The sequence below is a fragment of the Podarcis filfolensis genome (assembly GCF_964270895.1).
Source record: "Podarcis filfolensis genome assembly, chromosome: Z".
In the NCBI taxonomy this organism is placed as follows: domain Eukaryota; kingdom Metazoa; phylum Chordata; class Lepidosauria; order Squamata; family Lacertidae; genus Podarcis; species Podarcis filfolensis.
This window is the reverse complement of record NC_139617.1, coordinates 28,498,532-28,526,057: the sequence shown is the minus strand read 5'-3', so window position 1 is coordinate 28,526,057 and position 27,526 is coordinate 28,498,532. Positions and strand designations below refer to the sequence as shown.

Genomic DNA, 27,526 nt, shown 5'->3' with positions numbered 1-27,526 from the left:
ACCATGTGCTCCAGTGCTGGTGTGCAGAACTTCCATCTTGAAAAAGAAATCCCCTTCATCAGAGTGTGTGCTGCTAGGATTGGAGTGGGCTGCTTTTCCTTAGGGCTAAGGGGATGTGGGGATCTATTTCATCAGGATAAGGATTTAGGGACTATCCACTAAGCCTTTTTAATTAAAATATTACTATGTGCTTAAATACCAGTATACAGTGCTTTTGAACAAGGAATAAAAACTTCATTGGAGTAGCAACAGCCATGGATATAATGGCAGGGGGAAAGGGATGGGCAGGTGGTGTACGCTTTGTGTGGGTGTTCAGTAATGAGATTTCCACAGTTCTACCATGACATTTGCCATATATAAAAATGGATGTGTTGTGGTTGTCGGGAAGTCCCCAACAGGTACAATTTTAGACATTTATCTATAAACTGTCATGTCCCCAAAATTCTATTCTGATTCCTGACAATAGTGACAGCCCAATTCACAGTATAGGTAACACTTGGAAAGCAGAGATGACACTGGTAGTCTAAATTGGTTTAAGCCCTTCATTTTAGCTGAGTTATGGATCAATGTCTATGTATCCATAGTTGTTGGCACCCGCCTGTCTCAGCAGACAGAGGAGTGTACCTTTGGGGTAAAGTCAAGCTGTTAGAAGGCTGTAGAGATTGATACAGGAGAGGCATGTTTTGTTGCAGCTGGGGCAGATGAAGGCGTCTAATTGTGCTGCTGCAGATGCACCATGGCATTTCTTCTGTCTGTGCCCCTCAGCGGTCATTCCTCCTCAGATCACTGCAATGGATACTCTACACAACTCTGTTGTCTCCAGGCTGTCTCCTGACATCCTGCCTAGTTTCTCATAGAACTGGTCTGTGGTTTGTATGCCAGAGCACATAGTTGGAGCATAGATGCTCTAGATGTTAGCGAACCAGAGGTAGTTGAGAGGTGGAGGGAAAGCAAGCATTCTGAGCCCTCCATCAGTGGTTCTATCACAGACAGAAGGGAGTTCCTTACTGCAAAGCCTACACCATTAATACGTGATTCTTTTGGATGCCCTCACCAGAAATGGTGTAGTTTTTCTCTCAGAGGCTGCCATTCAAACACCTCTGGTCTTCTGTGGAACACCAATGTCAGTGCTTAGCGTTTTCAACTCATGGTCAATGATAGCCATCTTCTGTGAGTCATTGACCTGCAGCAGATCAGTGGACAAGCCAGGACATAGTGCCCTGATGCTCCAGCTTGCTAGGTGCAAGAGGGTTTCTTTCTTTTCTTTTTTGCCTGGTGCAACTTTATTCTTATTCTTATAGTGACAGCCTAATTCACAGTATAGTTAAGACTGCAGCACTTGGAATTAAGCAGAGATGACACTGGTAGTCTAAATTGGCTTAAGCCCTTCATTTTAACTGAGTTGTGGATCAAGCTGTATGTATCCATAGCAGCTGGATTAAATTTGTGGGTTTGATGAGCTGCTGTCACCTCCTGTCACATTTGCAGTCACTTTTGGCCTTTTACTCTTGGGCTGAACATCCATTACTTATGAATCAGGCATATCTTTCACAGTCTCTATGTTGCTGCTGACTGTTAATATTGTACATTCAGAAGGGGAACTGGCTGTGTAAAACATGCATGTGTAAAGCCATGGGAACTTAAAATGGATGATCCACCTGCTTTGTGAGTACCTCTTACCTGTCTAAGCAACAAGGTATATGTCAATGTGGTATCAGCCATATGAACCCTTGGGGTCTACTAGCTTCTCCCCCCACACCTCCCCACACTCTATTAGGACTAGATTCCAATAAAAAAAACACAACTCTGCTTATCTCCTACTTCCCACCCATCTAGCTGTCTTTAGTAGTAGTGATCTAACAGCAATTTGTACTACAACTCCTAGACATGCCCTGCTCCTGGTAAAGTGGTACCTCTAGTTACGAACTTAATTCGTTCCGGAGGTCCATTCTTAACCTGAAACTGTTCTTAACTAGAGGTGTGCTGTTCCTACCGCTGTGCCTCCGGCACACAATTTCTGTTCTCATCCTGGGGCAAAGTTCTCAACTCGAGGTAACTTCCAGGTTAGCAGCATTTGTAACCTGAGGCGTTTGTAACTCGAGGTACCACTGTACTTGCATTTGCACAGTTGTTACACTTTCAACCTGCCCCATCCTTTAAGGAGCTCAGAGTAGTCTCTTACGTTGCCACAGCTGGTGCAGAAGTAGTCCTCTGGGTTCATGTATTCCAGCCTCTTCTTTCTCTTCTCCCTACACCAAGCCTTGTAATGTCCTTATACTTCCTAGCCCTAATTAACAGCAAGTCCCTGTTTGCCTTTGCCTTGATCATGGACAATGGGATCCATATGTATAGAGTAGAGGGAGCTGACAGTCCTGCAGCCTAATCCATTAAGGTTTGGAAACATTACACCTTCATTGTACCAGTAAGACAGGCCAGGTTCACTTCATAGCGTCAGTGCATCAGGTCCCAGACAAATGTACCAATGCTTGTATACAGCTAGACTTGCAAAATTTGTTTGCTCCATCTGCTTCTTCCCCTGCATCCTACATACTAGCAAACCAAATGTTAAACTTTCCTTGAGGTTTAAACATTCTGCTGGAAAAATGGGTTTAAAAACCTTGGGTCTCCACGCATGCTAGGTATTTGTTGAATTGATATAACGTGTTTTAAGTGAAGACCAAAATGAAAGAGAGGCCATGTTGGATAAAACAAATGTGGGTGCATCTATTGTGCTGGAATGAACAGGAAATACCTAAAAATCAAGCGTTATATGCAAATTGTTACTCAAGTGATTTATTTTCACCTAACAAACTAGGTGCTTATACAAAGGACTCCCTACTTCTCCTGTACCCCATAGCAAACAATGATTGAGGATGGGACTCAAGAGTCATATGTAAATTGTTGCTCAAGTACAACTTTCTGCAGGAGAGCTATATGCTGATGGAGGCTTCTGCTGGACACCTTTATAACGCATCATAGCTCTTAAGATATCACAAGTGTCAGAAAGACTCCATGCTTCACCTGCATGTGTGTACTCACTTCAGAGCAGTACCTAAGAAACAGTATTTGACATTTTAATAATGTAACAGCCATTACCATGCAACTGCTTACCCACAAGTAAGCCATGAGAAGAATGTGAGCCATTTTGCATTTTTATTCATGTGGTCCAGAAATGAAAGCACTGAAGTACCTCAGAGGGATAGAGTTTAGGTTCATTGTATAATTTATGTCATAATTTGTTTCTTTATCTCTAAGATCTGCACTAAAAACTTTAACTACAGCATTCTGTATCTGTTTAGGGTCCAGTATAGGAGCATTAGGATTCATTCTAGAAAACTTGATAGTCTCCATATATAAGCATCAGCTGATGTCCAAAGAACATCATTGCTTTTGCTTGCTTGAGGAGGCCTTAATCTTTTATTTCTTGAATAACAACATGTTTTCTCCCAAACTGCTTTGGAAACGCAGGGGTGTTTCAAAAGCAATTTCTATTATGGTCTGGGCAGCAGTCAAGAATTGCTGTTTGAAGAAGAAATAGCATTTTAAAAAAATCTCACTGGGTACATTCAAGGACTTTTTGGCAAAGCATGGCTCGGAATTCTAGCCATGACTTATTTTAGTATCTAATTTAGCCTTCCCTAACCTGATGCTCTCTCTATGCTGGCTGGGGAGTTGTATTCCAAAACATCTGGAGGGCACCAGGTTGTGGAAGTCTGATCTAATCTTTCACTCTGAGGGTAAGAGATGGTGGAACTAGCAATTTTGTTTTGAACAGGACTGGTGGGGAGAAGATGATGAGAACACAAAACTGGTTGTGAATGAGATTTAATAACATGCTGCCTTGTTCTGATTCATGTTTTTACCCTCTGGGATTGAGAGAGACCATTTTTAAACTTCACTTAAATACTTAGGGCTATATTGGAGGGTGGAGAAATTCTCTTGCAAAGCCGTAGAGTGGTGCCAATTAATTTAATTGCAGGTTGAGATAGAGGTTTGAAGGAGGCTACAGCCTCTTAGCTTTAGAAATAGAACTTCAGCTATTCCAAGTGTAGCTCAAATCATACCATGTAGCCTGCTTTTGAAAAGTAGAATGGCTGCAGAGGGACTTCAAGGGAATCTGCAGCAAATCAAGCCAATCTGCATTAGAATAAATTTCATTTCTACTGAATAGGCTCCCCTAGGAAAAGCTGTGTTATGTCCTCTAAATGATGGTCATCACAATGTAACACAGATGGAGCAGCATTGTGGTTATTAAAACTAAAAGGATGGATGAAAATTGAGTTTCTAGGCAAGTAACACCAAAGGGAGTTGGTCAACTTGTGTTTTTGTTTATCTGAAGGGCATAGTTTGAAATTAACATTCCAGAGCAGTGTCTTTCCTTAAAGCTTTAAAATCTATTTAACACACCCTCAATTCTTTGGAGCTTTGTATCTGTGAAATTATTTTCCAGCCATAACAACCAGTTTTGTTTGTTCCCTATTGACTGTGATTTGCAGTCATGGAATCTCAAGTCTGTGAATTCTTCAGGGGTTTGCATAATTCTGATTTAGGTTAGTGCCTAAAGGCAGAGCTAGACTTCAGGCAGCAGTGGTGTGGGACACCTGATTCATGCCAAATGGTTGCAAAGCAGTGAAGCAGATGGGATGCAGTTTTCAGGGGTGAGGAGGAGTAGAGAGAGAAGAGGACAATAACCCTGTCCTTAGAAGCAGTGAGATCTACTAAGGAAGCTATGCTCCATGTTCCATTCTTTTCTGACGTTAGATTAATATTTACTATGTTTAGACCCTTTTCAATTATGGCTCCAGAACTTTGCAATGCCATTCTTCCGGCAGTCCATCTTGTCTTCCTCTTTTGCTGTTCGTTGAAAGCAAACCAACCTGGAATATAGGATTTGGTATTGAGCAAAATAAGTCATTGGTTAAAAAAACAGTTTATAAACTGTTGGTATTGATAAACCCACACAAATCATTCAAGCAAGTGGTGTATCCTTGTGCACAATATAATGACTGAGGAATAGGCGTCATAATATAATAGAAGAGGAACTGTGATCTTAAGGAAGACCATTTTCTAGCCTTGTAGTAGTTGACTTTTGCAGTTCATAGTATTAATAGTTCAATAAATAGTTCAGCCATAGTCAAAATTCAGTCAGATGCAGCCATATTCCTGCAACTGCAAGCAAGAATTTGGGTGCGAGTTAGGTAGAGAGGCATAGTAATTTTCATTCCTTTGCATGATGGAGCCAACAAATTGCTTGATTCAAATTTGGATAGAGCCACCATGGGTGATGTTTTTAATAAGCTGCAAGCATTTGTCAGCTTGTACCTTTAGCTGCAGCAGAAATAAGACATTGCTCATCACATTATGACATTACACAATAATGCACTAAGTTGTTCCGTGTGCTGGGCTATGCGCACTGTGACAGCTTTGCAGATAAAACTGCTCAGATAACTCAACTTTAGGCACATCTTCTATAATGAAAGCATCTAGATCCTCCTTGTGTGCAATTTTCTTGAATGAATCTCATTTATGTACTGCTGAGGTTGGGGACAGAAGTGCTTGGATTTCTGTCCAGCCTGCCCAATGTTATCCTGTCAAGATGGGCAATTGCATCGTACTCTATAAATATTTCCAGCTGAAATGCTCTGAACTGCCTCTGATAACTCTTCATAGCTTAATGGCCCTATAAATATATGCTGAGCCTTGCTGCTTTCTGTTTCCCAGTCTTGCCATCACTTTAATGAGCCCCCCAAATGAACTGAAGCACATTCTCAATGAACTGTTTAGTTGAGATGAAAACTGATTTTTATAACAAGCCAGTGGGAAGGTAGCTTTTCTGCATTGGGGTTGCAGACCTCTTATTGCAGTGCCCATACCCCTGAAATCTGTAGAGCTATCCTTCTAAGTAGTTAATAGCAAAATACCATAATTGCAGCTAATTCAGGGAAAATATTTATACTTTATAAATAAACATTTTAGTACATCTTGCATAATTGCTATGTTTTGTGCTTTTTAGGCCATGAATATAGTCGTTCCCTTCATGTTTAAATATGCAGTAGACAACCTCAACCAGATGTCTGGAAATGTTCTGAACCTGAATGATGCACCAAATACTGTGGCAACCATGGCAACAGCTGTTCTGATTGGATGTAAGTGTGATGCTTTAATCTGTTGACAGGTGCTGACTTTCTTTGGGAAGGTTTTGGAACATTAATGAACGTGACCTTTTCATTGCTAACTCCGCTAAGCATCTGGAAGTTTCCCCCCACTTTGTTCACTACCATTTCCTGTAACTTGTTATTTATTTATTTAATACCAGTTCAATACTAAAACAATGGTTATAGCAGTAATCTACCATAATAGCAATTCATTCTTTGGCTTGTTAAAGTCAGCAAATGAAGTGTGGATTTTAAAACGATTGAACTTTCAATCTAGTAAGTAACACTGGCAAATATGTGAAATAAAATGTTCCATCTATTAAGGACTTATTGAGGAGCAGCAATATATGCATCTTAATAGTTTTTGTTTTTTTAAACCAGATGGCATCTCACGAGCTGGGTCTGCTTTATTTAATGAGGCTAGAAATGCTGTATTTGGAAAAGTAGCCCAAAACTCAATCCGAAGGATAGCAAAGAATGTCTTCCTCCACCTGCACAACCTGGACTTGAGTTTCCACCTGAGCCGGCAGACTGGAGCATTATCAAAAGCCATTGACAGAGGAACAAGAGGCATCAGTTTTGTGCTCAGTGCCATAGTATTCAATTTGGGCCCCACCTTGTTCGAAGTGGCACTCGTTAGTGGAATTTTGGTATGTATGGCTTACCAGAAGCAACAGTAATTGTCACTTTTATTGATGTACATATAGCGATGCTCTGTTATAGCAGCAACTTTGTTGATCATTTGAATGTGATAAGCACTAAATTGGCAAGCGTTGGGTATTGAAATAGTTAGGCATAATTTGGGGGAGACAGTCGTATTGGCCAAATTGGAACCTCTGTCAGGAAAGAGTTGGCCCACCTCCTGATGTGCAGTCTTGGTGTAGAGGACCGGGCCAAAGTTTCTTATGCAAAACAACTCTCCTTCAAATGGCCACACTTTTACCTGAATAGCTCTAGAGGTTTTTCTGCTAAATATCAGACATGGAACATAAAGACAGTAGATGAGAAAGTACACAGTGCATTCCCTAGAAATCAGATGTCATATTTCATTCACAGAATTGTAGAGTTAGAAGGGACTCTAAGGGTCATCTAGTCCACCCACCTGCAATGCAGGAATCTCAACTAGTTCACACATGACAGGTGGCCATCCAGCCTCTGCTTAAAAACCTTCAAGGAAGGAAAGTCCACCCTCTCATAGGAGTCTGTTCTGACATGTTACTACAAAGCACATGCATCTGAATCAGCTTTTGCATTGAGTTCAGTTGACAGCTTAGGTGTGTCCCTTCACACATCCATATCATTGAAGCAAAAAATCTGAATAGAGCAGTTCATGTGCAAAGTGCATCTGTGTATATTAGAGTACATGCAGGGCTGCAGAAATGACCGTAAGTTTGTACTATGCACATTTGGACCTTTCAACTGCCTCAAATGCAGTTCAGCACATTGTCTGCCCCAGCCTAATGCCTGGTGCCCTCCATATCTTTTGGCTTACTTCTCCCATCAACCCAAGCATCATATAGCTATGTTCACTGGAACTATACAGGGAGCTGTAGTCCCAAACAGCTAGAGGGCACCAGAATGGGGAAGGCTGTTGTATTAAGGAGATGGATTACCCATATCACTATTTTTCTTTCAGTCATCCCACTGTGCTTCTGGTTTATCTTTACAGAATAATTTCCCTTTTATTTCATGGTACATCTTGTCAAAACAGATTTGTCTCTGTCGGCATTGTAACCAAAATGATAGAAGACCATTACTGACATTCTCCCTTCTTTCTCTTTCCTCGTTCAGTATTATAAATGTGGCGCACAGTTTGCACTAGTAACCTTGGGGACATTAGGAGCATACACAGTATTCACAATAGGAGTTACACAATGGAGGTAAGGCATTTTCCCTAACTGGTTAGGATTAGCTGGTTTATAGAGCTGTGGTGAGAACAAATCTATATGCAAACCTTTTGTCTTGCAGAACTAAATTTAGGATAGAAATGAATAAAGCAGATAATGATGCAGGTAACGCTGCAATTGACTCGCTGCTGAATTATGAAACTGTGAAGGTGAGCCATTAACGTTTTTAACTTTTCATATTAAGTAGGATAGACTTTATTATCCATTTATGTATCTTGATTTTACTCAAAAGGAACTTGTATCTGCTTCCTTCTATTAATAATGACTTGCAGAATTAACCCCAGCTTATGTAGTTCTCCAGAATTTTCATATATTTTGTCTTTCAGTATTCTCTCCATTTATGCTATTATCTTCAAACAAAATGACATTTTAGTGGAGAAATATAGTTTTATAAACCTGTTGGTTATCTGGGTTTGCTTACCATTTTTCACTTACATAAAAAAGATCCTCCTGTGTATTTGGCCTTGTCCCTCTTGATTTGCTTTTCAAGTCACTTCCAAAACATGCTTTGAGCTAGTCATCCATGGTATATGTGGTGTAGTTGTGAGAGGGTCAAATGTAGGACCAGGTTCAAAGCTTCACTTGGCCATGAAGCTCACTGAGTAGCACTGGGCAGTTGCTGTCCCACAGCCTAATCTTGCCTCTTGGGATTGCTGTGGCAATAATATTATGGTAGGGTGGGGGAGGATCCCTTGAGGAGGAAAGGAGATAATATTGTGAATAGTATTAGAATAAATTTAAAATGTCATGGGTGCAAGGCAGTAGCAGCTGTGACTGAGTAGCTGTCGGCCATCAAGAACAGGAGACAGGCAGGCATGACATTTGATGCGTCCAGAGCTGGAAGGTCGGGTGCAGGGGCTAGGTTGCTGAAGCAACAGTAAACTGCTTTATAAAGTGTTTAGCTAGTTATGTACTAAAACACCCTCCCCCAACCCAGTACCCCCTGCCACCGCTTTGGATTACAACTCCCATAAACTCCAGCAAGCCCAGCTGTATGGACAAAAGCAATCTCAAGAACACCAGCTTGGGGAAGGCTGTATTAAAGAATAATTTATGAAGTACAATCCTAAGAATGCTGAGACTCCTTACATTCTTTCCCCCCTTACTTACTAGTATTTCAATAATGAAAAGTATGAAGCTCAGCGATATGATGGGTTTTTGAAGACCTATGAAAATGCCTCACTGAAGACTACCACTACCTTAGCTCTGCTGAACTTTGGACAAAATGCTATATTCAGCATTGGGCTAACAGCCATCATGGTACTGGCTAGCAAAGGAATTGTTGCAGGTACCCTGTTTGTGTCTAAAACTCACGTCATTTTTATGTTGCATGCATGCTTGGATTTTAAAAAAATGTATAAAGTCCTAAAGAGATGCATTAAATTCCTTAATTGCAAGCAAGTGAACTAAAAGACTGAATGACCTTTTAAATTTTGCTTTCCTTGCAAACAACATCTGTCTGTCTCTTGAGACAGTTCTTCAAATAGGTTTACTTTAAAGGACTATATTTTGGTTTTAGAGCAGCTTTATCACAATCAGACTGCAGGGATTCTTAAAATTCTGGAAAAGAATCAGTTCATTGGTTGTGGAAATCTTGTGGCTGAATCATCCAGATAGCACCTAGCATTCAGTACCACAAAGTAGTTTTTAAGAAGTATCCACTTCTTGGTCATGGGTGGAAATCAGCTGACATGTCCTAAGCAAAGACAATATGTTAGGATTACATTTAACTTGTGCATTTACCGTATTTTTTGCTCTATAAGACTCACTTTTCCCCTCCTATAAAAGTAAGGGGGAAATGTGTGTGCGTCTTATGAAGCGAATGCAGGCTGCGCAGCTATCCCAGAAGCCAGAACAGCAAGAGGGATTGCTGCTTTCACTGCGCAGCAATCCCTCTTGCTGTTCTGGCTTCTGAGATTCAGAATATTTTTTTTCTTGTTTTCCTCTTCCAAAAACTAGGTGCGTCTTGTGGTCTGGTGTGTCTTATAGAGCGAAAAATACGGTAACTTGTTCAGTTTCAGTCATATGCTGTTGAAGGCAGACTACTTGAAATTGTGCACATTAAATTCCAGCACGGTGGAAAACTTAAAAGCTCTTTTTGTGCCAGGTTCACTTGGGGTGAACCTGCTCTTGGAGGCTCTTACAATATCTTGCCTGGCAATCTGAGTTCCTACAAGATCTCACACAAGCATCCCTGGGCTTCCAGAACTGATGTGATGTGCAGGCCTTGCCCTCCAAGCAAGGCAGAGAACTTAAAAACCATCTAGAAAGTAACTTGCACTCATACCTTAAAAGTAGAGGATTAATTAACTGGACAAATTATACCATGTTTTGAAGTTGCTGCAGCTTGTGTTGAAGAGCAGAACTAAATGACTAAAAAGTGTGGTAGATGTTTGGCAAGCAAACATACTCTAAGTCCAATTTTTTTCTTTTCTTTTTTTAATTAAGGTAACCTAACAGTTGGCGATCTGGTAATGGTGAATGGACTGTTGTTCCAACTTTCTTTGCCCCTTAATTTTCTGGGAACGGTGTACAGAGAGACGAGGCAAGCGCTAATAGACATGAATGTCTTGTTCACACTGCTTAATATAGACTCAAAAATTAAAGTGAGTATTGTGCAGCAATAAAACTGTTAGCCCTTTATGCAAAGCTAAGCAAGGTCTGGTATGATTTCACATGGGATGGGGGACTACATGTTGAGATTCCTGCATTGCAGGGGTTGGACTAACTGACCCTCGGGGGTCCCTTCCAACTCTACAATTCTATGATTCTGTGATTCTACCCATAAAATGCTGCTTAAAACCTTTGCCAAATATGTTAGAATGAATTCAGTCACCTTGTGGAGTTATTTTTGCTTCGTCTGATAGCTATTTTTCTTCTGAAAAGGGAATGCTACATGTGAGAAACTTGTGTTTGTTCTTTCGGAAGAATGGTTAGTGGAGACGCTTTATTTGAACCTGTGTCTCTGAAAGAGCTTTTCTCTCCCCCCCCCCTTTTTTTAAAAAGCCAAAGCAGTGTGTTTGTCATTGTCATACTTTGTGTGCATGCCAGGCATTGAAGTATTATTTTATCACTTTAATTAATGATGCAGAATTTATTATGCAGAACGCTGCCTAGAAGCCAGACTATTACATCAGAAATTCTTGAGCTTTATAGAAAAAATAGGGGGCGGGGGGTGGGTAGAAGAGACTCTTACCTGTGTGACTGAAATGGCTAGGTTCTCTCCCCCCGCCCCCTTGGAGAAAACAGTGGCTGTAGCTTGCACTGAATTAGATCCATTGTTTAGCTTGCTAAACTCTTTGAAATACCTTCTGGGCAGTGTGTAAAGCAGCGCTTTTTTTTCAATAGGATAAAGAGCTGGCTCCACCCCTGCAGATCACTCCACAGACTGCTACCATCGCCTTTGATAACGTGCACTTTGAATACCTTGAGGGGCAGAAAGTCCTCAGTGGCGTGTCTTTTGAAGTCCCTGCAGGAAGAAAAGTGGCCATTGTAGGAGGCAGTGGGTCAGGGTGGGTAAACAGATGCGCAAAATTCTGCATCATTGATTTATTTATTTATTATTTTAAAATCATGATAAAGATACACCAAGCAAGTAACCCAAGTTCTAACTTTGTTTCTCTTTTTTTCGTTTTTGTTTTTGTTTAAAGGAAAAGCACAATAGTAAGATTATTGTTTCGCTTCTTTGAACCTCAGAAGGGGGAGATTTACATTTCTGGCCAGAACATACGAAACATCAGTTTGGACAGCCTGAGAAAATCCATAGGAGTTGTACCTCAGGTATTGTACTACTTCTCCTTTGGAACCCATAATTCCCTGCAAACATCTGATGCTGTAGCCACAGCTACTGCAGTGTTGATTTGAAAACAGGAGCAATGAAGCAGCTCAGGATGACAGTCCAGGGCACAGAGGAAGAACAACCATAAAGAGTTTCACTGAACATGGGCAAGAATTACAGTTTTCTCAGTCTTTATTTAGATTTACAAACTGCTCTTCAAACACATTTTCAGGCTGTCACACCATAAAATATTGCAACATAATGAAATAGCCAGTAGACTGAAAATAAGCTGTAACAGCTACTCTGTAAAAGCGGCATCCAAATAGCAAATCTGCAAGAGTTAAAGCAAAATAAAAAGGTCTTTATTTAGCAGAGTGGTCTTTCAGCAAGCCTCTGTGGGGAGAGAATTCCAAAGCCAGGGCACCACCTAGTTAGCCACCTCAGATGATGGAGGAAGCCAAAGGGCCTCTGATGAATAGAGAAATACATGCAGGACCATGTGGAGACATAAGATCTTCCAGGTATTGCTGGTTACTACTTTTAAAAAACATATTATGTATAATTATTATAAAAACACTAAAAATACCAGTGACGTGGAAAATAAGAATATTTGGTAGACAGAAAATAGAAATTGTGTCCAGATCTTGTCTTCACTTTTCTAGTATGTTTTGTCCATTTCAAGAAACTTAAATGAAGTTTTTGAGTGAGTTCCACAAAATTTTATTGCTTTTTATTCCACCACTCCACACAATGCTGCCCAAGGCAAATAAGATAAAGTACAAAATAAAATAATTCTATAAATTACATAATAGTATATAGAAGAGCAAGCAAGAAAGCAGGGTCATAAAACACATCAAAAAGAAGCAGCAGGAGATAAAAGGGCTTTAATCACCATCATAGATGAGGCCTAAATGGACTTCTCCAAAAAAGGGAGTTGCAGAGCCTGTCAATAAAGGCCTCCTTGGAAATCCCTCTGTTCTCTGTGGTTATGTAGTTAACAGAATCTTGGTCTCTTCACTGGCAGACTCACGTCTTTTTTTAAGACATGCTTGCTAGTTTCTTGCTTATGTTTTTCAGGTATCAACTTAGATCAAGTTTATTTGACATTGCTGTTTTTAGTTTGTATTTTTGCCCTTATGCATCTTACCATCCATTTGTTAATGTGATCTCATTTCTTTGTGTTTTTGTATCATACACTGTTGGTTATCTTACCTGCTTTCATTTAAGCAGCATAAAGGTAGAATTCAAATATTTTAAATAAAGTGAAAAAATGCCAAATTTTCATGGTTTGGGAAGCTCTGATAATTTAGTAGTATCAGAATGTGAATGAAGCTATTTCAGCTAACCCCATGAGCTTTCGGTGCTGCATCTTAAATTACATAATCATTTTGATTTCTGCCAAAACAACAGAAATTATCTATTCATTCTTGTCTCTCACACACCCCTTTTGCTTTCTTGGAGGAGAATTATCCTTGCAGTATCTTTAACCCCTCATTAAAATGTCACTGGAAATGCTGTTGCCTGAAGGGGCTTAGTGAAAGGTTCCAGACAATTCACTATTGGCATTTCAGAAAACCCTCTGACTTGTCAATTGGCATTTCATGTTTTGAGAGGTATTGTTCTGCTTGCATGTGTCCTAGGATTCTGTTCTCTTCCATAACACCATATTCTACAACCTCTTGTATGGCAACATGAATGCCTCTGCAGAAGAAGTCTATGCTGTTGCAAAGCTGGCAGGAATCCATAATGCTATTCTCAGAATGCCCAATGGGTACAGCACACAAGTGGGAGAGCGAGGTCTGAAGCTGTCAGGTAGGTTGGCAAATGTGCAACTTTTCTCCATGTTTCCAGTCTTTCTGCTAGCCTCAGGCTTATTGCACAGTATGTAGCTCACCCCAGCTTTTGGTAAGGTGACTTGCTTTGCAGTAAGGTAAATGCCGAATTTATTATTAAATGGTAGTCCAGCTGCCTTGAAATTCCAGCACTGACCATGAAGTCAATTAGAAGCCTGTGGTATAGAGAGCAGAGAGCTACCATTATTCTTCATTCCTCCCCACTCCCAAAATGTAATGTGGCCAATAATGCAGCTGTGTTCAACAAAATATTTAACTAGAATTTAGATGATTCATGGCTGCTCTGTGTAATGAAAGATGTATGCTTTTTAGTCTTAGGCAAGTATAAAGATACTTCATAGTGCATTTGATCTGAGTAAAAATGATTCGCTGTAAATGTGCAAATTCTCTATAATAAATACTAGCCTCTGTTAGGAGGTCATGTTGAAAATGAAGTAATTTAAAGACTGGAATTATTTTATAGTCCTAGTAATGTGCTGTTTGGCTGTGTGTAAATGTGAGGATTTAATGTCAGAATTGGACTTAAGGGGGATGACGATAAATGGTGCTGGGTTGGGAGCCCATTACCCCTATCCTCTGCCCCTTAGAACTGCCCTTTTAGCTTTTTTGTGAATTTCTTGGATATCAGACATGTTGGTTTCATGTTAAAGAAAATAGTGACTATTTGTCTTGTGGGATAATATCTCTAGGATTATTTGGCGTTAAACCCTAAATACATTGTTAAGGAGGGGAGCATTCTGTTGTAAGTAGATATTATGCAATACTGGTAGATTTCCTTTTATTTGCTTCACTCTGCTTGGTTGAGTTTTTTTTCTTCCATAGATTGGTAGGCAGAAGGAGGCTAGAGTGCTTGGTTTTTATTACATATTTGGGGGGGATTTACGACTACATGGCTCTAAAGTGTTTGAGATAGATGAACCTGAAATGAAGGACATTGATCTTTGTACAGTGTGAAATAACATCTATCCCATGTCAACAATGTAAATTGTTTTTTTAAAAAATAGTTTTTAATACTGCACAATACAGTGTTTTAATATCAGTGTTGTGTTTTAATTGCAGTAGTAGTAATAATAGTAATAATAGCCCTCTTCAGATGCTGAGCCCTATGTAATGGAAACTGTAGGGTGCCTGAGGCTTCTAAGAAACAGATTCCATCTTCCACAGCATAGTAGTGGCCGCAGGAGATTTGCTTCTCTAACTGGAGAAAGCTAATGCTGCATATTTCATATAATTAATATGCAGCATTCCTACAGTGGTCCTGGTGTACATCCTTTCAACATAAAAAGAACAGGGACTTCATTAAAACTCAAGAATTGAATAAGCTAAAAGGAAACTGGCTCTTTTTAAATCCACTTGTTTTTAAAATATCTCCAAGTATTTGCTTGCTTAAGTCATGAATCTGTTTGTAGTACAGTGGTACCTCTGGTTACAAACTTAATTCATCCTTAATTCATGACTGGGGGCTGCTGCTGACACCACATAACACCAGTCTTGAAAGACCTACATTGGCTCCCAGTACGTTTCCGAGCACAATTCAAAGTGTTGGTGTTGACCTTTAAAGCCCTAAACAGCCTCGGCCCAGTATATCTGAAGAAGCGTCTCCACGCCCATCGTTCTGCCCGGACACTGAGGTCCAGCACCGAGGGCCTTCTGGCAGTTCCCTCACTGTGAGAAGCAAAGCTACAGGGAACCAGGCAGAGGGCCTTCTTGGTAGTGGCGCCCACCCTGTGGAACACCCTCCCTTCAGATGTCAAAGAAATAAACAACTACCTGACATTTAGAAGACATCTGAAGGCAGCCCTGTTCAGGGAAGTTTTTTATGTGTGACATTTTAATGTATTTTTAATCTTTGTTGGAAGCCGCCCAGAGTGGCTGGGAAAACCCAACCAGATGGCTGAGGTACAAATAATAAATTATTATTATTATTATTATTATTATTATTATTATTATTATTCCGGAGGTCCGTTCTTAACCTGAAACCATTTTTAACCTGAGGTACCACTTTAGCTAATGGGGCTTCCCACTGCCGCTGCCGCCACCACCGCACAATTTCTGTTCTCATCCTGAAGCAAAGTTCTTAGCCCAAGGTACTACTTCCGGGTTAGCAGAATTTGTAACCCAAAGTGTTTGTAACTCAAACTGTTTGTAACCCGAGGTACCACTGTAGTTACTTCCTCCTACATGTACCCAGCACTTTTTATATAATCATGTAACTGGAAGAATGATCCAAACTGCTTCCACACCTGCAGAACGAAAACACTGGATGACTTGAGTAAACAAAGGTGGAAACAACAGAGAAAGAAAAAGAAAAAATCTCTGGACCCGGGGATATCTCCTTTAGTGTTGAGTAGTGTGAGGCCTCAACTGGAATTCAGCAGATCAGGCATTGATTTCTGATCAGAAAAGGATTCTAACATTTCTGGTCCTGAGACTTAAGTGATCCCAAAGAACCAAACTTGTGCCACCGCATGCTCTGCAGTTTCGAGGTCTACCTCACTCCTTCAATTTGAGCAGCTCATTATGCAGCTCATAATTTTAATGATAGAGGAAAACCACTGTGCGCCCCCCCTCCAGTAGTTAAGTTCTCCCTCCTGCTTACTGGCCATTTGCTCCCTCTGCTTACAGGTACAAGCTGAGGAAGGCTGGGCCTTGTCAGCATTGGCACCCAAGTGCCTGCCAGTTAACTTCTCCAATGTCTTAATTTCACAGGTTGGGTTCTAATAGGTCACTTATGACAACAAGAGAGGCCATCAATATGGCAAAAAGATACATTAAGAACATGTCAGTGACTTTCTAAATGTATGATGCCAGTCTCCTCTGGGAATCAGTTAACTTATATTTGTGACTTCCTAAATGTTGAAGTAGTTTCTTTCCGAAATAGGTTTTATCTTACACAATATCAAACTCAGTAAATAAGGATTTCATTTGTAATATATCAGTGGTTCGGTGCTAATTTCTTCTCTTTACAAAATAGTTTTTATCTTAAATAATTGCAAACACAGTAATAAAAGTCCACTTGTGATATACCAGTGGTTCAGTGCTTGGATGTTGTTCCAGTAATCCAACATTTCGTTGCTAAAGAGCTTAGTCATTGAGCTGTCAAAATCAATTGTAACAGAATTGCACTGAATTAACAAGTAGAATTTGTTGTTTAGTCGTGTCCGACTCTTCGTGACCCCATGGACCACAGCACGCCAGGCTTCCACTGCCTCCTGCAGTTTGGTCAAACTCATGTTAGTAGCTTCGAAAACACTGTCCAACCACCTCGTCCTCTGTTGTCCCCTTCTCCTTGTGCCCTCCATCTTTCCCAACATCAGGGTCCTTTCCAGGGAGTCTTCTCTTCTCATGAGGTGGCCAAAGTTTTGGAGCCTCAGCTTCAGGATCTGTCCTTCCAGTGAGCACTCAGGGCTGATTTCCTAAAGAATGGATAGGTTTGATCTTCTTGCAGTCCATGGGACTCTCAAGTGTCTCCTCTAGCATCATAATTAAAAAGCATCAATTCTTCAGTGATCAGCCTTCTTTATGGTCCAGCTCTCACTTCCATACATCACTACTGGGAAAACCATAGCTTTAACTATACGGACCTTTGTCGGCAGGTGATACGTTTTTGTGGTATTTTGCTTTTGAGTACAAGAATGTCCCGTCTGTCACATGCATCTACTTTCACTTGGGCTTTATGAATAATATGCTGGGGATATCCTCTATTTGCCAGGGCAATCTCTAGCTCACCTGCCGCTCGTTGTACACGTCCAAAGTAGGGGAGTTCCTTTTTCTCTGCAAAAATTGGCCCAAAGGTAGGTTACGTTTCAGATTGTATGGATGATACAATTTAAAATGTAACGAAGTGTTATGGTCAAAACACTAATGAGGGGAGTAGTTGATTCATCCAAGATAAAAAGTCAGGAAATCTATTGGCATTTTTAAAAATCAAAAAGATATCAATGAACCTTTGATAGAAAGCCAGATCTGAAGCAAAAGGATTATTAGGACTGTACACAAAGCAATGCTCAAAATCAGCCATAAATAAATTGGCTATGGAAGGAGCCATGGGACTACCCATGGCAATACCCTTCACTTGAAGACAGAAGGTATCTCTATATATAAAGAAATTGTTCTCTAAAGCTATGTCTAATAAGTCCATAAGAAAATGTTTTGGAGGATTTGAAAAGGTATGTTGTTCTAGAGAGTCATACACAGCTGCAGGCTTCCTCATGAGGTATATAAAGATTTAAAATCCAGAGTCACGAGGAGAGAATCAGAAGGAATTACCACTGATTCAAATTGTTGAACGAATCCCTAATGTATGACGGAGTCTTAGGTATGAGTGGTGACAGAAAATAATTTACAAATTTAGCCAAAGGTTCCAGAATGGAATTACTACCAGAGACAATAGGTCTTCCAGATGGGGGAAATCCTGCCTTTTGAATCTTAGGTAAAATGTAGAAATAAGGTATTCTAGAAGATTAGTTAATCAAATAACCACCTTCTGTAGATGTAATGTAATTTAAAGCCAAACCATCCTGAACAACCTGTTTAATAGGTCTGGTGAACCTGTTAGTAGAGACACATGCAATGGGGATGTAATATGTGGTATCAGAAAGTTGTCGCTGTATTTCAAAATCAAAGTCTGTGGTATTTAAATATAATGAAAGTAAAACTTTCTTCATTTACTACTTATTTAATAATGATGAATCTTTCCCTTCATTTCATTATTGTTAGGTTTAAACCTTTAAACAGTGTGCTTAAAATCTGATTTATTTGAAAATATAAACCTGTGAAATTATTTTGGGCAGAACACAGCCAATAATGACTGCAGTCTTTTGTGTAGTTTTGTATGCTTGGCACTAATTTTATAGGAGTTGCACACTCAGAACGTTGTAGGATTTCAGTCATGAGGATTTGAAGGTGGAGTAAGGATGAATTTAATTGTGATCTGAAGCATAGAAACTGCAGTTATAAATAAACAGTTTGCAATATGATATGGGGAGAGCAATAAGCAGCAACTGCATTTCTAGGAAAACAGATGTTTAAGGGCTGCATTTCATGTTATACCATTGCTGCACAGAAAAACACCCCTGTTTTATTAAAAAACCCAATTTGTAACCATTTGAAATGAGTTATGCAGAACCCTAGTTACACAGAAATCGAGTTACCATTAGCCACAGTTAGCCTTGATAACATAATACTGCACCATAATTAGAGCAATCTGGGGTACAGGGCAGAAATGAAATCCACACACCTCCTGCACACTTTTTAGGCAAACACCGTGTTTGAATCAGACTACCAGAGTGTCATGAGATTGTCAAATGAGAAACATTTGCACAATATTCTCAGATGTATTTGCTGGGAATCCAATCTGTTAGCAGTGCATGTATATGCAGCAAAATGTATGTGTGCCTTTTCATATGGTCAATACAATTTCTTATGCACACTAACTTTCCATGGAGGCATTTGGTCACATTTGAATTGACTCTTGAACACAAGAGTTCTATGAACCCATGCTGAGCTCCCCATAGTGTCTGTCTGGTCCGTTACATGTTAAAGAAATCCTTCTCACATTTTAATTTTTTGTCATGAGAGTGACATAGAATGTGAAACGGACATGGGAGGAGACTAAGGGAAATAGGCCATTATGCATTATGCAGTCATGACATACTCTTTCAAATACAGGCAGTAAAAAATGCAACACACTTCAGACTAGGTTGTTATGAAGGGGGAGAAAAGCAGAATTTTCATCTTGGGTGAATAGTTCAATTTCTGTTTATTGCTCAGCTTCAGCATAGCCACTTAAGGCTCAAAGTGAAATGAGATTATTATCCTCCTAAAGTGGTTTGCTAAAACAAGTCAGTGTTAGTTAGGAGGTCATATCACCAAGAATATGAAAGAATTAAATGGAAGCCTTGTCAAATCTTTGAAATGCAGCACAGGAAGGCAGATGCATATATAGCCATTAATTACTTGCAGTGTCCCTAAAGCCCCAAATGGGTGTATTTATTAAAATAAAAAATAGCACAACTTGTATCCAAAGTGGCATGGAAAAGTTGGCCTAATGGTAACCTTAGTGAATTGGGAGAAAATTGCACCCTGGATACACCTGGTTCCTCTATGGCCAGTGTTTATGCTCTCAGCTATAACTGGCAACGTGTGTTGTGCAGGAATAGACTCTGAGACAGGTGCTTTTTTGCTAATATGTGCTCTTCTAAAAGGCACAATTTCCGCATCACCTACAGTTGTCAGTCATGCTGGATGAGCCCACCTGATACTCAGAAAACCCTGTTTGAATGCAGCCCTAAATAGTAGCTTAGCTATGGAATGACAGTTGATTGTACGTTTTGACTTTTTCTAGAAGAATTTCTCATTCATTCTGATAAGACTTACTGTTCCAATGCTGCATTTGTTTTGTTCGTTGTTTGATTACACTTAAAGTATAGTTCATCTGAGTTGCTTGGAGTCTTTGAGAGCTTTGAAGGAGCAAAGGACATTTCACTGGGTGGGTGAAGAAAATGTGCTGGTGTTGGGTTATTCAAGGGTAAAAATAACCCTCAGTGGGTTTGTTTAATCTTTTCAGGTGGAGAAAAGCAGAGAATCGCTATAGCCAGAGCAATCTTGAAGAATCCTCCCATTATCCTCTATGATGAAGCCACTTCATCTTTAGATTCAATTACAGAAGAGGTAAATTAAGCTACAGAACACAGTACTTTTCCTGCTTCATCCTTATACAATCCTGCTTTGCCACTCTACCAAATTCAGAAAGGCCAGAAGTTGGGTGCAACCCTTCTTGAGCTGGATGCAGAAATAGTTGGGACCTGTTCTAAACAGGTTCCAGCATAATCTCTTGTATTCTGTGAAGTACTTGGGATCACCTGTCCTGCTTAGTGTGATATGAAGGGGAAACAGATAGTTGCTACTTAACATTCGTAAAAATAGTTCCTGTAAATTATTGTTGCAAAACCTTTTCATGGAGCATCCTAACTGAAATACAGGTTGGGTGCACATAGACCTCTGGCCTGGTATCACTTTATATTCACAAGTAGAGCTGTAAAACATCAAGATGTTGTGACACACAAGTCATGACATTACTGTAGCAACTGCATCAGACTTCCATAACTGTTAAATACAGAAATCTCAGCACCAACAATAATTTTCTAAACCAATCATCCTGTCTGTAGCAAATATGAAGTTGTTGGTTGCTAAGTGTCTCTGTTCACTTTAGATTACTTGAAGTAAATAACCTGTTGACCTCCACTCATAAGGTTGCCAGCCTGCTGGCAGTCAGTTGAGGCACATGGTCCCTTCTAGTGTGTAGTAAGTTAAAATATATACCTTTCAAGAGTAACCTCATTGGATTCTATTCACAGATTCAAATGTGAATTTCTAGTGAATGTTCTACTTCTTGCCTTTTCATTTTGATATAATTATTGTGAGGTTGTCAAACGAAGCTGAATATTTACACAACACAGCTGCACTTTAAAAGCATCATGTTAAAAAATCACGTCTTTCCCCACCAATGTGTGCACCAAGCAATCAGCAAAGTAGCAAAATGTATGTCTTGTGCTGCCCAGGTTCATTTTTAAAGGAACTGCTTTTCTAAAGGAAGCAAAAATAAACCACTCCCTGTGCACACACATTACCCTTATTTAGAAACTAGATTTAGAAGCCCAGCAAAGCCCCTGTTGGGATATCTAGAATGGTAAAGCTTTTGTAATATCTGTATTGGAAGTTTTCAAAGTAGCTAGCCCCTGAATCCTTGCACTTTCATTTCTCAAACTAGCCACCTCTTATGTAGTAACTTTGAAATTGCTGGTGACCCTTCTTAACAAGTGATTAAATTATTTTCATTTGATACCTTTCTTAAGATGGTCCATCTGCCCTGAAAGGCATAAAATGTTCAATGCTTCACATATCTTTAATCTTACAGAACATCTTGAGTGCCATGAGGGATGTGGTGAAACACAGAACATCCGTTTTTATTGCACACAGATTGTCTACAGTGGTTGATGCAGATGAAATCATTGTCCTGGATCAGGTGAGACTCTCTGAAGTTATGCAATCTTTCTTAAATTCCAGCCATGCTAAAAAATATAGCCCAGCTTTCTTTAAGGTCATTTCACTAGAAACACGCTCTCCATCAGTTATAAATATCTGAAAGAGTGTGTGCATTTTCACATACACTCAAGGACATAGGAGCAAACTGGTAATATTGCCTACTTAGTTTCACTGGGTGATTGGTGGTGGTGGAAGAAGCATTGTGTGTTTCATAAACCCTAGTGCATTTGTTCTGTTCTTACTCTGCTGCATTTCTAATGTGCATCTACACAAAAGCATACTAGGAATGTGACTACTTTTCAAAAGCATGCAATTGTTTTGCCATTCAATAGAAATTTGACAATAAGATCATATCCCCATGGACATTTCTTTTTCAGCAAGATACTCTTCACTAAATGAGAAATTTAATACACCATACCCTGCTGCAATTGGATCATCTCTAGTATTTTATTTTATTTTTTGCTTTAAATAAATTGTAACCCACATTTCCACAAAACTCCCCAAGGCAACTTGCATCATATTTGCTAACAGCAAACTCCACTGTCCAAATGCCAGTTCCGTGCACAAGGGGGGAGGTATCATCAGACTCAAGGGGAACACTGAGGTTTGCAGAAGTAACAAAAATAGATTCAGAAAGAAAACTGAGGTGGGTGAGGGAAAACAGCCTGATGAGGATCAAACATGCTCAGCAGTCACAAATGTTGACTGTTAGAGTCGGGAGACATGGTAGACAGAAAATCAGGTTTAGGAGAGGGAAACGGTATATCCCTGAAAAGCCTCTGGGTGGGGGACCCCAAAAGGAGCACTCGATATATAATCATTCTGCTTTGGGTCCCACACCCACTTATTTTTTAAAAAACACAATGTAAATTCAATAAAATAAAGACCAAATGACTTTTTAAAAAGCAGTGGGGGGAAATCAACAAATTCTGGGGGAAAGTAACAAGATAAAAATGTTTTTTAAGTGGCTCTTACAGTTTCCGGTTCAACAATGAATTCTTCATTATTGCTTATTTAAAACTTCCGTTAAATATACGAGTTACGCAGAAGAATTTAGAGCAGAGAACTTCTAAATTCTTCATTTCAAATTTCCAAATGCACTTTTGTTGCTCGTTTTAGGATTACTCTCTGGCAGGATAGGGCCTGTTTGAATAATACTGTATGTACTGCAAAAGAGTTATGCTAGTCTGCTGTCTTCCTGGGACCCAAATATGGGGTGTGTGTGTGCAGGAAATAAAGTGGAACAGTGTTTGTTCCTTCACTGGTGGGAATGGCTGCAAGGGAAACCACTTGAAAACCTTAAGCTGCTCATACACAGTTCTCTCCCATGTGCATGTGCATGTGCCCTCTTTTTTTTGGATCCCAACAGATTCTGTTTTAGTGGAGTAGCTTTCATTTCTGGGATTTTCCTTGATGAGACTTAGTAATAGCAGCCCAGTTTCTTTTAAAGTGCCTTGCACCACTGCTGCTACCAATCTTTTACAACAGAGTGCTGGTTGTGAGACAGCCATCTTTTCCCACTGTCTCTCTTGTATTTCTGACCCCAGTTTTTGTAGCACCAATTTTTTAAAAAGAATTTACGGAGATGGATCCTGCAAATTTCAGGCTGGTTAGCTTAAAGTTTGTCCTGGGAAAACTGGTGGAAATTGTGGTTAAAAATAAAATAACCAAGCATATAGAAGAACAAGTTGTAATGAAGCAGAGCCAGCGTGGCTTCTGCAAGGGCAAGTCCTGTCTCATGAACCTGTCAGATACTTTGAGAGTGCCAACAAGCATATAGATAAAGATGATCTGGTTGACAACAATGTACCCGGACTTTCAAAAAGCTTTCAGCAAAGTACATCATCAAAGACTCCTGAGTAAGCTTAACTGCCAAGGAATAAGAGGAGAGGTCCTCTTGTGGTTCAGAAATTGGTTAAATTGCAGGAAGCAAAGAGTATGTATAAATGGACAGTTCTTCAAATGGAGAGGTGTAGAAAGTGGAATCCTCCAACGATTAATATTGCAACCTGTGCTTTTTAACTGGTTTATAAACAATCTAGAGTTAAGAGTGAGAGTGAAGTGGCCATGTTTGCTGATACTAAATTGTCTAGGATTGTTAAAACCTAAAGAGATTGTGAAGAGCTCCCAAAGGACTTTTGCAGTTCAATGTAAACAAGTGTAAAGTGATGCATATCAGGGCCCAAGCATCTAAATTTCACACGGGGCCTGAACTGGCAGTGACTGGCTAGAAATGAGACCTTGGGGTCTTAGCAGTTAGCTTGATAAATATGTTGACCCAGGGTGCGGCAGCTGTGGGAAAGGCAAATTCCATGCTAGCGATCATTAGGAAATGAAGAATAAGCTGTCTATAGCACAACTCCTTTATATAAATCTATGGTGCAACTGCTTCTAGAATACTGTGTGCAGTTCTGGTTACCTCACTTCAAAAAGGATATTGTCAAGTTCATAAAGTTTCAAAGAGGAGCAAACAAAATGATCAGGGGGGTGGAAAAACTGCTATGAGGAAAAGTTGCAGTATTTAGAACTTTTGGTTTATAGACAAGACAAGTAAGAGGCGACATTATAGATGAGCTAAGATGTAAGAAGGGCATGGAAGAAAGGAGAAAACACTGAGTATACACAAGTAGCCAAGGGTGCTCTTTCCTTATTCAAAATCAGGGTGGCTATATGTGCACTGTTCCTTCCTGCTCGAGTCTGTTTTGATCACTGCCTTCATGTTTTTTTAAAAAAACAGGGTAAAGTTGCAGAGCGTGGCAGGCATATAGATCTCCTTACCAGTCCCAGCAGCCTCTACTATGAAATGTGGCACACGCAGAGCAGCAGGATGCTGAACAGAAATACTAACGAGAGGTGGGAGGAGAAAACCAATCACCTGTCCAAAGACGAGGAAAGGAAAAAGCTGCAAGAAGAGATCATCAACAGTGTGAAAGGCTGTGGGAATTGTTCTTGCTGAGTGTGAGCTCAATTCCTGTCCCCTTCTTCATCCCAACCCTGGTTTAAGGATGGCACAAATTCACACTGAAGCTGTTTTCTGCATTCAACAGAAGAAACAGTTCAGAGATTTTGTTGTCCATGTTAAAAAATAAAGAAAAGGCTTTTTCCCGTGGAACACAAGTTCTTTAACCAAAGGATGGTTTTACATCTGCCTCCCCTTACCTCAGATATTAATGAAGTCATAGGAATCAAGTCAAAACTGCTTCAGAACATCTGATTGATAACATGTTTTTGGTGAAAGACATGTATACACTTTTTCAGCAATTGTTTGTAAAGTGCTGTAAATCCCTTTGCTCTGGCCAGAATATAATAATCTGACCTGCCTTGTGAAATGTTTGCGTTATATTGCTCTTCACCACTGATGGTGGATTAGAAATGTTTTTATATATCGGTTTTAACAAAAACCAGTTAACTCAAATGTCTCTGTTAGTGAAGAAAATGATTTTTTTTAACATTCTTTAATGATCATTGGGTTTGTTAGAATTTGTATCCTTTTGTAAAGAATAATGGATTTCAAGCCTGTGGCAGCAAATTCAAAACAGAAAGATTTCTGCTTAGTCCCTTAACTCATTCCCTTTCTTATAGCACAAGGGAAAAATACATATTTCTGGCGGGACTAAGATCCCAAAATTATGAAGGGAATGGCTCTTTTTAAATGACCAGTGTACCTTGCAAGGTAAAATAATGAAGGTTAGTTATCTCCATTCTCAGCTACTCCTGGAAGTGCAGAAGTAATTGATTCCCCCCCCCAATAATTTTTATAAATTTTTAAAATACAGTGTTATCAAACAGGATCTAATGACAGCACACATAGTCCATATACAACTATAGACCACTGTCAAACAAAACAAACATAAGATAAAACCAAAATAAATAAACTACATGTATATGACTGCACAGAAGGCAGCAACTGGAACTATTTATAGTATAGACACAGTGGAAATTAATTGAAGTATTCAAATGCCCTGAGACACTGTATCATCTGTATTCATTTGTAGGCCTGGTGGGGTCCTTGGCTATGTACTTCCTTTTTCTTTAGTCCTTGAGGACTCTCGGCTTCTTCATTCGTTTTTCCAGCAGGGCAATATACCACACAGTAGTTTACCAAGTAGTAAGATTGACCCTATCTACATTTTTACAAAAATCTATGATGGTCATTCTTAAGCCTATTTAGTGTCTGGGTTCATATTTGAGCAAAATTCTATGAATCTTTAAGTTACACCTTTTGAATAGTGTGAAGAAAAGAATTAAACTTTCAGGAAATGATTTTGTTATATTCCAATGAAAATTCAATACAAATATTGTCTGTTATTGTTTTACCAATAAGTCAGTTTTCTGTTGAGCGGTGCAGCATGTCTTCAAATCTGTGGGCGCCGTTAGGAGTCACTATCATTTGGGCCCAAGTAGGTTGTTAAGTGTTGATGAAGAAAATGTATTTATGTAATAAATGGGTGTATGACATGACTTTGATTAAAAATATACCATTCTCATAAACAGTGACTCTTCTAAACTTTTCACATATTAGGTTGATGACATTTAGTCCAGATAGATTTACCTGTTACTGTTGAGTTCTAGTTCTGTGGCATTTTCTTTGTTCCTATTGCAGGTTTTTCTCCTTAAGGAAGCATCTGGTGGAGAGTTGTAAATAAAGAAACATGTTAGCTCTTGAGCACATTCTGTATACTTTGGGCTTAAGTACAGTTTAAAAACTGTAAATGTGTTCTCATTCATTACCTTTACCCTGAAGAACTATGTTACTTTGTTAATATCCTCAGTTTTGTTGAAAAATAGTAGTAGTTTTGCATTATGGATGGTCTTTACATTTTGGCTTTTGTTATTTGCTACAAAGCTGGCATTGATATATTTTTTTTACACTCATTTACAACATATTGAAAACTTATATTGGATCTGGTAGGATTCTATCTGAGCTCAAATGCCATTTCTATATATAGGTTATGCAAGGCAATCTTGGTTTTGCCTTTTGAGGCAACTGGATGTTGTAATGTAACACCAAATCTTGCCACGTAAAACACTGAAGCTGTTTAGTAGTCATGGACAACAGCTGTAAACATTATAGACTCTCTTGGCTCTATAAACATCTCTGCATGTTCTAATGATGCAAAGATGGGGTCATTTTGCCATAGCTCAACCAGATAACAAAATAAAAGCATGGAACATCAAAGTGGGGCAGGCTAGATAGTGATAAGACCTGCAGGATCTTCCATTTCATTGCTTGCCTCTTGCCTGCAAGCTGAAATATGGAGTACCTGATGAGCCCAAAACCAATACCTGTTTTTCACCCAGGTAGAGTCCTAGTTATTAACTGGTGTCTGATCTGTCCCCCTGTATGCCTTTGTAGAGGGGGGTAGTTACGGCTTAAAATTGTTGGCTTCTTCTAACAACTTAGACATAATTCCTAAATAGTTGCAATTAATGGACAAACTCCTTAAACACAGAATGCTGTGAAATAGCCAGGGGGAAAATACTGTTAGCCAGCACATTGACTGTTGATAGGCAGACCTCTCTGGAGATTCTTTTGGCTTTTATTCCTGACTGCATTTTTATTCCTAATGACATCATTAAAACAACAACAACAACATTAAAATTATATCCAGTCTTTATTTCAGTTGCAACTTGTACAGTAGAGATAGTAGTGCCCCCCCAAAGCACCCATAGTAAAATAGTTGTACAACTATTGTACAACATTCATCAGGAAGTTACTTTATCATAATTCATTTATTGTGTGTGTAGATAATTATTACTAGAATAAATTATTTCTGAATACAAATG

At 39.4% G+C, this 27,526-nt stretch overlaps 1 protein-coding gene across 1 annotated transcript in view; it reads left to right on the top strand.

Annotated features, from left to right (window-relative positions):
* Nucleotides 1-26,230, top strand: part of ABCB7 (ATP binding cassette subfamily B member 7) — a 50,954-nt gene extending 24,724 nt beyond the window's left edge. Inside the window, exons 5-16 of the mRNA XM_083596376.1 lie at nt 6,014-6,146; nt 6,537-6,805; nt 7,947-8,035; nt 8,124-8,211; nt 9,176-9,350; nt 10,511-10,668; nt 11,411-11,574; nt 11,713-11,842; nt 13,481-13,652; nt 20,262-20,365; nt 21,612-21,719; nt 24,477-26,230. Coding sequence (XP_083452502.1) covers nt 6,014-6,146; nt 6,537-6,805; nt 7,947-8,035; nt 8,124-8,211; nt 9,176-9,350; nt 10,511-10,668; nt 11,411-11,574; nt 11,713-11,842; nt 13,481-13,652; nt 20,262-20,365; nt 21,612-21,719; nt 24,477-24,695 — 1,809 coding nt within the window. The 3' untranslated portion in view covers nt 24,696-26,230. The remainder of the gene's footprint in view (nt 1-6,013; nt 6,147-6,536; nt 6,806-7,946; nt 8,036-8,123; nt 8,212-9,175; nt 9,351-10,510; nt 10,669-11,410; nt 11,575-11,712; nt 11,843-13,480; nt 13,653-20,261; nt 20,366-21,611; nt 21,720-24,476) is intronic.
* Nucleotides 26,231-27,526: the final 1,296 nt, after the last annotated feature.